This window comes from Macrosteles quadrilineatus, unplaced genomic scaffold, assembly GCF_028750875.1.
Source record: "Macrosteles quadrilineatus isolate MER2022 unplaced genomic scaffold, UCM_ALF_1.0 Scaffold_1__1_contigs__length_201487025, whole genome shotgun sequence".
NCBI classification, from domain to species: Eukaryota; Metazoa; Arthropoda; class Insecta; order Hemiptera; family Cicadellidae; genus Macrosteles; species Macrosteles quadrilineatus.
The window spans coordinates 1,841,035-1,855,175 of NW_026542594.1; the positions used below are offsets into that span (position 1 = coordinate 1,841,035).

Here is a 14,141-nt window from a genome sequence, read left to right on the forward strand (position 1 = left end):
ATTTTAGCTTAAAATCCAGCTAACGAATTAGCGCTCAGCGTACTAAGAATGTTCGGACGAACATTTACCTATGTTGTGACGGTATTCCCCAAATTTTTATCATTTTAAATTAAAATATACACTTGGATGTACAACATATTAAAAAATCATTCAATTCTAAACATAAATATTTAGGTTAATTTTAGCCTAAAGTCTAGCTAACGAATTTGTTCTCAGCGTACTAAGAATGTTCGGACGAACATTTACCTATGTTTTGATGATATTCCCCAAAATTTTATCATTTTAAATTAAAGTATACACTTGGATGTACAACATATTAAAAAATCATTCAATTCTAAACATATATATTTAGGTTAATTTTAGCCTAAAGTCTAGCTAACGAATTTGTTCTCAGCGTCCTAATAATGTTCGGACGAACATTTACCTATGTTGTGACGGTATTCCCCAAAATTTTATCATTTTAAATTAAAGTATACACTTGGATGTACAACATATTAAAAAATCATTAAAATCTAGACATATATATTTAGGTTAATTTTAGCCTAAAGTCTAGCTAACGAACTTGTTCTCAGCGTACTAATAATGTTCGGACGAACATTTACCTATGTTGTGACGGTATTCCCCAAAATTTTATCATTTTAAATTAAAGTATACACTTGGATGTACAACATATTAAAAAATCATTAAAATCTAGACATATATATTTAGGTAATTTTAGCTTAAAGTCCAGCTAACGAATTAGCGCTCAGCGTACTAAGAATGTTCGGACAAACATTTACCTATGTTGTGACGATATTCCCCAAAATTTTATCATTTTAAATTAAAGTATACACTTGAATGTACAACATATTAAAAAATCATTAAAATCTAAACATATATATTTAGGTTAATTTTAGCCTAAAGTCTAGCTAACGAACTTGTTCTCAGTGTCCTAATAATGTTCGGACAAAAATTTACCTATGTTGTGACGATATTCCCCAAACTTTTATCATTTTAAATTAAAATATACACTTAAATGTTCAACATATTAAAAAATTATTAAAATCTAAACATATATATTTAGGTTAATTTTAGCTTAAAGTCCAGCTATTGAATTAGCGCTCAGCGTACTAAGAATGTTCGGACAAACATTTACCTATGTTGTGACGATATTCCCCAAAATTTTATCATTTTAAATTAAAGTATATGGGGAATATCGTCACAACATAGGTAAATATTTGTCCGAACATTATTAGTACGCTGAGAACAAGTTCGTTAGCTAGACTTTAGGCTAAAATTAACCTAAATATATATGTTTAGAATTGAATGATTTTTTAATATGTTGTACATTTTAGTGTATACTTTAATTTAAAATGATAAAATTTTGGGGAATACCGTCACAACATAGGTAAGTGTTCGTCCGAAAACTCTTAGTACGCTGAGAACAAATTCGTTAGCTAGACTTTAGGCTAAAATTAACCTAAATATATATGTTTAGAATTGAATGATTTTTTAATATGTTGTACATCCAAGTGTATACTTTAATTTAAAATGATAAAATTTTGGGGAATATCGTCACAACATAGGTAAATGTTTGTCCGAACATTCTTAGTACGCTGAGCGCTAATTCAATAGCTGGACTTTAAGCTAAAATTAACCTAAATATATATGTTTAGATTTTAATAATTTTTTAATATGTTGAACATTTAAGTGTATATTTTAATTTAAAATGATAAAAGTTTGGGGAATATCGTCACAACATAGGTAAATTTTTGTCCGAACATTATTAGGACACTGAGAACAAGTTCGTTAGCTAGACTTTAGGCTAAAATTAACCTAAATATATATGTTTAGATTTTAATGATTTTTTAATATGTTGTACATTCAAGTGTATACTTTAATTTAAAATGATAAAATTTTGGGGAATATCGTCACAACATAGGTAAATGTTTGTCCGAACATTCTTAGTACGCTGAGCGCTAATTCAATAGCTGGACTTTAAGCTAAAATTAACCTAAATATATATGTTTAGAATTGAATGATTTTTTAATATGTTGTACATTTAAGTGTATACTTTAATTTAAAATGATAAAATTTTGGGGAATATCGTCTCAACATAGGTAAATGTTCGTCCGAACATTCTTAGTACGCTGAGCGCTAATTCGTTAGCTGGACTTTGAGCTAAAATTAACCTAAATATATATGTTTAGATTTTAATAATTTTTTAATATGTTGAACATTTAAGTGTATATTTTAATTTAAAATGATAAAAGTTTGGGGAATATCGTCACAACATAGGTAAATTTTTGTCCGAACATTATTAGGACACTGAGAACAAGTTCGTTAGCTAGACTTTAGGCTAAAATTAACCTAAATATATATGTTTAGATTTTAATGATTTTTTTAATATGTTGTACATTCAAGTGTATACTTTAATTTAAAATGATAAAATTTTGGGGAATATCGTCACAACATAGGTAAATGTTTGTCCGAACATTCTTAGTACGCTGAGCGCTAATTCGTTAGCTGGACTTTAAGCTAAAATTAACCTAAATATATATGTCTAGATTTTAATGATTTTTTAATATGTTGTACATCCAAGTGTATACTTTAATTTAAAATGATAAAATTTTGGGGAATACCGTCACAACATAGGTAAATGTTCGTCCGAACATTATTAGTACGCTGAGAACAAGTTCGTTAGCTAGACTTTAGGCTAAAATTAACCTAAATATATATGTCTAGATTTTAATGATTTTTTAATATGTTGTACATCCAAGTGTATACTTTAATTTAAAATGATAAAAGTTTGGGGAATATCGTCACAACATAGGTAAATGTTCGTCCGAACATTATTAGTACGCTGAGAACAAGTTCGTTAGCTAGACTTTAGGCTAAAATTAACCTAAATATATATGTTTAGAATTGAATGATTTTTTAATATGTTGTACATTTAAGTGTATACTTTAATTTAAAATGATAAAATTTTGGGAAATACCGTCACAACATAGGTAAGTGTTCGTCCGAAAACTCTTAGTACGCTGAGAACAAATTCGTTAGCTAGACTTTAGGCTAAAATTAACCTAAATATATATATGTTTAGAATTGAATGAATTTTTAATATGTTGTACATTTAAGTGTATACTTTAATTTAAAATGATAAAATTTTGGGGAATACCGTCACAACATAGGTAAGTGTTCGTCCGAACATTCTTAGTACGCTGAGAACAAATTCGTTAGCTAGACTTTAGGCTAAAATTAACCTAAATATATATATGTTTAGAATTAAATGATTTTTTAATATGTTGTACATTTAAGTGTATACTTTAATTTAAAATGATAAAATTTTGGGGAATATCGTCACAACATAGGTAAATATTTGTCCGAACATTATTAGGACGCTGAGAACAAATTCGTTAGCTAGACTTTAGGCTAAAATTAACCTAAATAAATATGTTTAGAATTGAATGATTTTTTAATATGTTGTACATTCCAGTGTATACTTTAATTTAAAATGATAAAATTTTGGGGAATATCGTCTCAACATAGGTATATGTTCGTCCGAACATTCTTAGTACGCTGAGTGCTAATTCGTTAGCTGGACTTCAGGCTGAAATTAACTTAAATATATTATATATGGTTTTTAATAATTCTTTAATATGTATTTAAAACAATAATATTTGGTCGAATATTGTTTCAACATAGTTTCAAGTACGTCCAAACACTCCTTGTATGCTGAGAACATATATATGATAAAATTTATATGTTTCGATCTATTTATACTTTTTGGTGCTTATATGTGCTATATTACATATACACAGTTATTAGTTTTAGTTCGGAAAACTATTAATTATCCATAGAAGGTAAATTCAAATGCGAGGTCTTTTTTTTGTGCATCGACTCTACTGCTCAAACCTAGGCGTTATCTGATTGGTCGAGAGGGCGAAGAGGGGAAATCGTTGTGGGAGGGGGAAAAATGTAGGGTCGACCACTGAGCTATAATTCTAACTGGAGGTAGCACTGAATGTCAAAGATGCGTGTCGCCAGCCGCCATGTTTGCGTGAGGTGGGTGTCCATAAGAAGCCATATTATTGCTATAACTATTATTATACTTGGCTTAAAATACCTACTTTGTATGGTCGCCATTTCAAAGAAAATTATTAAAGTATTAAAAGTATTCAAGTATGACAAAAATACTCACTGCTATACCAACCTAGTTATAAGAAGCCATGTCATTGCTATGATAAGAAAACTTACTGCTATACCAACCTAACAAAATCAGCGACACGCTTTTGACAGACTTCTGCCATGGCAGTGCTACCTCCAGTTATAATTTTAGCTCAGTGGGGTCGACAGCTGGCGATAGCTGTCTTCACGATCGTCTGTCTTCACGATCGTGCTGGTATCGATAGTATCGCAACATCCCTTACCGTACAGGCTCACGAGTCACGGCTCACAGGCTGAGGCTAAGGCTACATGCTACATGCTACATTCATCTTGTTGTTGTTATTCTTGTTTGCTTTGCACTTTATTTGCTTTGCACAAGTATTTAAGTAAGTATAGTTTGCAGTGCGAGCGAGTGCAGTTTGACAGTGACAAGTCACTAGTCACAACTTACGAATTACGATTTACTGTCAGTACAGTAGGGCCTACTCAGTTTTTCAGTTAGTTTTGAATAGATAATAGATTGAGTTGGATACCAACAAAAGTTAAGCTGTTACTGTTAGTTTTTGGAACACTTTCCTTTCATAATGAAAGTATCAAGTAAATATAAAAATAACATTTTTAGACACATTTGTGAACAACCTTACAATGAACGGACAAGGTTGAAGCTTTACAACAGCGCTAAAGGTAAGCTTTAATGCAATACAGTATATCTTAATTAATTTAGGGTCATTGATAAACCCTAAACGCCTAAACCCAGCACCTAACTTATGGCTACTTAGACATACCAGGCCTAACTTGTATAGACCTTACTAAGAACAAAGCATAGGGTGGGTAATAAGCAATTTGAGAAGACTGGTGTTGAGTTATTGGATTAGGTCTATTCACAGAGCAATGCTCTGTGGGCCTATTAAGTTTAAGTTAGTCAATTTTTTTGGTTGAACTCGATCAACATCAGACCCAAAGTTTGGCCAATTTGGTTCAATAGATATAGGCTACCTAGGTAAAATGTTGATGGTTGTTGATCAACTCAGTAAGGCTTGCAGGATATTATTTTTAAATAATTTATTGTCTGGAACATTATCACTCTTAACTTAGCCTATAAGTAGACCTAGCCTATAGCCTACACAAAGATTCAAAGATTTTATTAGGCCTTTAAGTTTGTACAATAGGCTACGTCAAAGTACAATAAAATTCCATAAAACTAAATATAAAAAGGAAAACAAACCAAACAAAACTGCAAATCCAAACAGCAAACCATGCAAAGGTAAATAAAAATTAGGCATACCTTTTTTATCATCCAGGGTCCATGCACTACATGATATTTCAACCTTTTAAAGCCTCAAAATAATCGTCACATAGAAAGGATTTGTTATTAGCCAATTCTTTAACACTTTCATAAACTTCAATTTTGGCAAGTTTCTAATGGTAACAGGCAGAGCATTGAAAAATTTGAAACCTGAAACAGGGAAACACTTTTGACTTTTACTTAGCCTATTGCTAGGAGTATGTACATCATTACAAGTTCTAGTGCTATACGGATGGATGTCTCTATTGAAAATAAGATCATTTTCCATCGATTTGATAGCTTCTAAGCACTGGTAAATATATACATTGATGACACTCATGATCTGCGTATCAACAAAAAATGTTCTACAATGTGCTCTAAAAGGCAAATTACACATCATTTTTGTAGCACAAGGACCTTCTGAACCTGTGGGGAGTGACCCCAAAGCCTGGTTCCATACACAACGTGTGACTGAAAAAAAGAGAAATAAGTTATGCTAGTCTCACAAAGTCAGAAGGCAATTCAGATGTTAATTTCCTCAAAAAACAAATTACTCGGTTAAGTTTAGTACATAGGTCGTTGACATGTTCATCCCACACAAGCTCAGAGTCCAAAGTAAAGCCCAAGAGTTTGACAGAGTCACAAACAGAATTAGTTTTACTTAAGCTAAACATTATTTCTTGGGTTTTCTTGTCATTAAGAGCCAGTTTGTTCCCTGAAAACCATTCAGAAGCTATGTTAAACAATCTTTTTGCGGAGTTACTGGCAATTACAGGATCAATGTGCTTTGCAAACAAGGTTGTGTCATCAGCATAGAGCAGTACATCGTTTGAAACAGAAAAACAGAGGTCATTCATTATACTTTATACTTTATACTTTTCTTTGAAATGGCGACCATACAAATGTAGGTATTTTAAGCCAAGTATGAATGGAGATGAGTGTGGGATGAGTGGCGCGATCTTGTAGTCCTGTTAGTGACTAAGGCCGACATAATCCTTAGACACAGCTGTTAATTAATAGCCCATACAGCTAATGGCAACTAAGGGACCTACAGTTTATAGTGGAATCCGAACCACGTTTTTGCCATGGTATATACGAATTGGTCTAATTATCAGGATAGTACTGCGGATAGTCGTATTACTCACTCGTGCGGACGTTAATCCACACCAGGGAGTATCGCATCCACAGTGCATGCCTATAAATATCCACAATTCGTGACCTCCTAGTAGCTGGATTACAGGACGACGCCACGATTGAGTATTGCTATAATGAACAAAAAAGGCCCCAGTACTGAGCCCTGGGGCACCCCGTGTTTGACTGGCAGGGCGCCTGAATGAACACCTGACCAACTTACAATTTGAAATCTATCTGCAAGATATGATTTGACCACCTTGAGGGCACTCTCGCCAAACCCATATTTTTGTATTTTTTAAAGTAAAATATCATGTGGTATACAATCAAATGCTCGAGACAAATCACACAGCAAAACAGAAACAGAAGATTTGCTTTCAAATGCCTCCAGTATGGCCCTCACAAGGGAGTCAACTGCCGAAACAGTCGACAAACCCCTCCGAAAGCCATGCTGGGCAGGAACAAGGAGATAGTGCTCCTCAAAGTGGTTACTCAGCTGCTGCAACATCACAGCCTCAAACACTTTACCCAAAACAGGTATCAAAGACACTGGTCTATAACTAGAAAGATCTTTTTTGGGGCCCTTTTTATATACGGGAACAGTTCTGGATGTTTTTAGCACATCATGGTTAACACCTTGCAACAAACAACAGTTAATCAAATGAGCCAACAAAGGTGCAATCACATTTACAATTTTTTTCAAAAACTCAGTCGAAATGTCAAAGATATCCTTACTTTTTGAGGATTTGAAACGGTTTACGATTTTGTCAATATCAACAGCATTGACCATACTCCATTCATAATTTACATCTACAACAGGTATGTTATCAAGATAATCAGTATTATTTACAGGAATACCATCAACAATACTATCCACTGAGTCCAAGAAGTAGCTGTTAAAGTCATCCGCCGTGGCGAAGTCAAGGTCAGCGGCAACTCTGGTACTGGGCCTGCTCTGGTTGATCAGGTCCCAAGCTGCCTTGCATGGGTTTGCAGCAGTGGAGATCATGTCAGCCGCTGCACGCTGCTTTGCCTCGCGGAGTTGGAGTCGATACTCTCTCCTCAATTCCGAAGATATGGGATAAGATCAGGCCTATCCTTAGACATGTCAAGCACTAGCAAAATGTACCTTTTTAAACCAGCAAGCTCCTCAGAATACCAATTCTTGATCTTTCCTTTGGCACCGTCAGATACTCTATCAGTTGACTTAACTGTTTTTTGCTTTAATGGGAAGTAAAAATCAAATTTGTCCTTAAATTTAGAAAAGAAATTTGAAAATGCAGTGTTTGGTGGGAGCGCACAAACTTCATTGAACCACAGATCCATATGGTTAGCAATGTCATCACAAAATAAACCCAAGCGAACATCGTTGAACAATCTAAACTTTACAGATATCAGCTTAGGGCTTTCACAGTCTTTTTGTCCATTACAGAGCTTTAACTTTAAGAAAATGTGCTTGTGATCTGCAATTTGGTCGTTACTGACAGTTACTTCATAGTTCCACGAATCTAAGTTAGTGATGAAAGAGTCTAAAGAGGCATTCATTCTGGTTGGTTCAATAACACTACTATAGAAACCAAAACTACGCAATGTGTTCAGGAAGTCAGCGGCATCACCATTTGACTTCAGTAAATCAATGTTATGATCTGTACCTACCACAACTGACAGATTCAGAGAAATCAAATATGTCAAACAGAGTTTGAGTAACAAAAGAAAACGTTCAACAGATCCATTAGGAGACCGATACATGGCTACAACTACAAGGTCAAACTCATGCATTAAAACCGCAGCAAACTCACCTTCATACTCTTCACAGAAGTCACTTAGGTCCAAACAGGTATACCTCATATCGGATTTGACGTATATAGCCACCCCACCAGTGATTGAAACCGTATGAGCAAGGTAAACCGGTGCTTTTCTACAGAAATATGTGGCGAGATCAAGGTTAAAGATGTTGTTATAGTATTGTACCTCGTCCAAAACTAGCCAGTGTTCAGCCACACACAATACTTCTATTTTGTTTAGGTCACATAACAGTTCAAGTTCATTCAGTTTATTTCTCAAGCATTGCACATTAATGGAGCACAGGTGCAGATGGTCGGTAGATGAATCTAGGGTCAGGGTCGAGCTGAGTTTTGATGGGTTCTCGGTAAAAAAGTCTGAGATTTGACTATGGCACTTCTTTTGGGGGTCTCTACAAATTCCCTAACCAATGTTCCGACTGGCCAGAAAGTGTCACTCAAAATTAGTGTTGTTTCAGAGGGTTTTACACCAAATTTAAACGATTTGTAGGAGTTGTGTTTGGTTTTTAATTCAACGCATTCAACATCTATGCTAGCGTCCTAAGCATAACTCACAACATCATCCCTACTCACATCCGTGCAGAGTCTGGAAACAAATATCCAGCTCTTCTATTCAACAGCTCGTATCTTAAGAGAGTCTGTTTTAGTTCCTATAATCGGCGCGCTCGGTTGTTTACACAACACTCTTGCTAAGTTTTTATTTTTTCAGGAAAAGACTGAAATATTAATTTTTAGTTCAATATGTTATGTTAGACAAAGCCTATTGTAAACAGCTTAACTTAATGGCCGAAATAAATCTTGAATCTTGAGCCTAAGTTATAAGATCTAACTTAAGCTGTGTGATTGACTAAGTTTATGTGGGTTCTTAAAACCAATTAGGCCTAGATAGCTACCTACCATAGAATCCCTAATATAGGCTACTTAGGCCTACTAACTAGGCTTAACTTAGGCCTAACTTACCTATTTCGGTCTAGGCCTAATTAACTTATGTAGGCTGATAAGGGCAAGAGAATGTGCTTCAAAAATGCAACTCGTGAGATGAAGCACCTTAAGTTAATAGACCTAAGGCTGCCAGTGATAGCACTAGTCACATGGCAAAATACAAGTACGGTACGTCAGTAGGCTTATAGTCTTAACTTAATAGACCTATTAATCTAAACTTAACCCGATTACACTTAGGCTACATAGGTAGGGGTTAGACGTTTAACTTACAACTACGGTAGAATATTTCATGTCAAGACTTTGTTTGTTGGAAAGCGTTAAACCTAGGTAATTGAGAATAAGAATATTTTCCTTTTGACAATAGTAACTTGTATGCATTTGGAATCGACAGTTAAGCAAGGCAGAATGATCACAATAACTTTCAACAGTTCCAGAATAAATAAATAAGCAGGTACATAATTAACCTGGTGGGCAAGAGGATTGGTCTTAATGGCTGGATATAAGTTAGACTATCCAGGAGTCAGTCAGTTATCCAAAAGGATTAACTTATGTGGGAGGTTTATCGTGGAGCCTTTTCCGATCTTTAGTTCCTTAAGGCCTCTGTCAAGATAGACAAAGACAGTCTCAATAGACTAATCCGTCATTCAACCGTACCTTTCACTAGGCCTAGTCTTAACTTATCTCTTACAGTAATGCTTTATTCCATGTGAAATGTAACTTAACTTACATGGACTGCTGCTTTGCTTTTAAGTTAACCTACTACTATTAACCCTACTGTTGATGTTATTGTACCCTACTTATATTTATTTATTTACTACCAACGGTCCAAACAAACCAATTTACCTACTATGACATTATCACAATTCATAAATCAAGAAGACTTCAACTAAGGTATTGCCAAATATGCAACTGGACTTTATATAGGCCTATCAATTATCTTGCTTTGAGACAATGTAAGGCCTAACTTAACTGAAAAAAATTGTTTTCTCTAAAAGAACTTGTGACTTATGAATTTTCAAATCAGTCCTAGAGAGACCGGAGAACTAGGGTTTTAGCCTAGTTGTGATAATAGGCTATCTTTATTCTGCTGTAGGTATCAAAGTAGCCTACTTACCTAACTTTTTATAGGCCTAGGCCTTTTAACTTATTTAATCCCCAATCCGGAGTTTGAAGCAATTTTGCATCATGTTTATAAATAGACTTTTTTAACTTGAAATCTTAAATCTTAAATCTTGAACTTAAATCTGGTCTAAACTGCAGCAATTGACTTAAATTCTCCAAAACAATAATTATACAAATATATTTACGATTTAATATACAATAATTATACGAATATTATACTAATAATTTAGTATATTGAACCGTTATTATGCGCTTAATGGTTTCAGAGAAAATTCCAAAAAAATGTAAATTTAAAATTCCCATGATATTCTTATGGAGAACAAGTAACTTTTGTAGTTTGCTTGTTTATGAACATATTTTGATGAAATTTGGAAAATATTTTTATTTCTTACTAACTAAGTATTAACATTTTATAAAAAAAAAAAACAGTTTTACCCTCCCTGATGCAGCAAACCTAAGTACTTGTTAAACTAGTTCTATTTAAATTTAGCTGTATGGGCTATTAATTAACAGCTGTGTCTAAGGAACATGTCGGCCTTAGTCACTAACAAGACTACAAGATCGCGCCACTCATCCTACACTCATCCTTCACTCATATTTGGGTTAAAATACGCACATAGTGGCGTCCCTATCTTAAATAATTGATAATTGATAAATAGGAAATAAATGTTATATTTTTAAGTAAACATTTTAGTGTAAATCCAATCAGGCAAATTGAAATTCGCTTAGTCTGCAGGTTTGCTGAGGCGGGGGTATTAGGGTAAAAAATGGGAAAACCCTATTTTTACCCCATAAAACCCCATTCCCATAGCCCGATCATGCTGGTTCGGGAACTCGTTCGAATAAATGTAGGTTTACACGTTTGTACCAAATTTTATAAAAATTGGATCATTTTTGCTCGAGTTATCGTGCTAACAGACACACATAAATATGAATTTGAACGGATGGTGCTTTTGGCCTCTAGGGACCTCAAAACGATAAAGTAAATCGGTCCGGGGTCCAGGTCTTACCATGAGTACTACGGTAATAGCTTATTTCCCATATGGGAACTTCGCTAAATACTGTACACCAAGTTATATTATATGTTATATATATATACGTTATATTATATATATATATATATGTGTCCGTGATTGCGATAAATTGAGTAATTTTTGTTTGATGAAATTTGGTTTGAAAGTGTAAGGCGGGATAAACTTGAAAGAGTTCGTGAACCAGCACGATCGGACGATGGGAACGGGGGTATTATGGGGTAAAAATTGGTTTTATCATTTTCCACCATAAAAACACAAAATTTCCCAATTTCTCTCTGGACTATTTTAATGAGCTTAAAAAGACAAATAATTCAGTATATTAAAGTGTTTTTGAGCAATTATTGGTTACGGAGAAAATTTAAAAATTGTAAATTTAAATTCCCATGTTATTCTTATGGAGAATATTGTAACTTGGCAAATTTATTTATTTTATACTAAGCTATTAATATTTTACAAAAAAACACACATTATTAGTCTACTTGTAGCAGCAAACCTAATTACTCGTTTAACCTAATGTTATTTAAATAGCCTATATTTAAGTGTATATAAAATCAGGCAAATGGAAATTCGCTTAGTCTGCAGGTTTGCTGCGGTGGGGGTATTTACTTAAACCCATTGTCAACTGCCTTTTAATCACTTTTATTTTTTTGTCGTGTGTCTGTGACAACTACTCAAGGGAGTGGCGGTAATCTCAACGATTGAAGGCCGGGTTGAGTTTTAATGCTTGGTTTTTTTATATTTTAAATAGCCTAACAAAGTAAATCCATAACTTATCTAAACTTAGTTATGGTATATTGATACTAATCTGTTAATTATTTATACAAAAAAGGATTTGAAGTGGAAACATGTCCACCTCGTGGACAACCACGATAAAGGCCAAGGATAGCTCAGAACCATGACTCGCAAACTCTTCTAACCCGACTCACTACCCGCGTACCATGGTTCAGTGGTCCTACACGTCACATGAAATTATGACACCTCTTGTCAGCAGAACAATTAGGCCACACATTCCATGCCACAACCAAACCATCGAACACAATGTACTACCCAACAATGTATCCAATACTTTGTAACACTCAACAAAAACCCAATTAAATTACAAGATTATGCTGGCTAGTGAAGTTTCAACATACGTGCCCATTGCCCATTTGCCGAAATTAGTGGCAATGGCTGAAATTAACAAAAACTCTGTTTTAGGCTGGTTTTCAAAATATTAAAAATGTAAGTTATTCTTAATATATACCGGATCGTTACATGTCAACGTTTTACACCTATGGTTAACTGACGACATGACGTCCGACGGGCACAATATAATCTCAATTACTAGCAGACTAACAGTAAGTTGAGCCAAACAAAAAAAGGAATTTGGATTTTCATGTCTTGTAGGAATAAAAACACAGCTGACTTGCACTGTAAGGCAAAACTTAAAGTAAATTGAGGCATATCGTGCAATTTTGACTTATAAAGGTAAACTGTGTGTTATTGAGACTCGATAACGGGAAAATTGGAGTCATTGAGATTTAGTGACTGATCAAAAAGCATTGAAATTCAACTTATTAGGCTGAAATGTACCTTCGACTTATAGAGGTACTTTTAAAATTATGGTGACCTCAAGGGGATACATTATAGCGATGTTTTATCTGTATGAATTAATTTTACCACTATATGAACAAATATTTGATAATGATTTATTTACAAACGAATAAAGAAGTGTACTAAATCATAACGTAGTCAAAACTAACTATTTTGAACAAAGTAGGCCTATAGACCAAAGGCACAGCTGTGGCTAAGTCAATGCCCCAACATTATGATTAAGCGAGATATCAAGTAATTCATCAAGATTCTACTGTATTGCTGTCAAAGTGTCTTTGATTAGGTTAAACCATCGATGTATAATAATTCTACTGGATAGCGCGCTGTGGTGGTGGAAAAACGGTCCGTGCCCACCAGTCGAATTGGTGGGATACCGGTACCAAGGCGGACAGGCCGAATGAACCCCTCTTCGGAATTAGAAGATTAATTAACAAACAGAAGTGTAAAAATAGGAATAAAAATAATGAAGTTCAGCATGATAAGAATTATGTATGTGTGGAATATTCCCTTTCGTTACAGAATGTATTGGCCAAAGAATTAAAAAGACAAGGTGTAGAGTTAACTTTTAGGACAAATAACAAGACTATGAACAAACTTAATGTTACGAGAAAGGTTATTGATAAGGGTGACAGGTCAGGGGTATACAGAATTAAATGTGCTTGTTGTCCTAGTGTTTATGTAGGAAAAACGGGGCGCACTTTTAAAACTAGATATAAGGAGCATCATCCGAAACCAAAAGCTGACAAACAAAAGTCTACATTTGCCCAACATCTAATGGACAATAATCACAACCTAAATGACCTCAACACTGGCTTGGAAATCCTTCACACATGTACAAAAAGCAATAAATTGGACACCCTGGAAGAATTTGAAATTTACAAAGCACATACAAAAAATGACAATAGCGAACTATTTTAAATGACAACCTACAATTCAAATCACATGTAATTTTCAATAGTATTTTAAGTCAGACCAAGAGGGCAAAGTACAAATGATAATGCCGCCATTGACACGACACCGCAAGAATGACTCCAGTCAGCTACTTGCTCTTGTGCGGATATGTCTAATCAACAGGCCTGTTTAGTC

At 34.3% G+C, this 14,141-nt stretch overlaps 1 protein-coding gene across 3 annotated transcripts in view; it reads left to right on the forward strand.

Annotated features, from left to right (window-relative positions):
- Positions 1-4,425: 4,425 nt before the first annotated feature.
- Positions 4,426-14,141, forward strand: part of LOC128994112 (DDB1- and CUL4-associated factor 6-like) — a 55,101-nt gene continuing 45,385 nt past the window's right edge. For 2 of the 3 annotated variants that reach the window (XM_054418413.1, XM_054418404.1), the window contains exon 1: positions 4,427-4,830. Coding sequence is in view for 2 of the 3 variants with exons in the window: in XM_054418404.1 (XP_054274379.1) it covers positions 4,731-4,830 (100 nt within the window). In the remaining variant the exon portion in view is untranslated. Of the gene's footprint in view, positions 4,831-14,141 lie in introns of all 3 variants that reach the window. The other variant, XM_054418396.1, reaches the window with a different exon arrangement.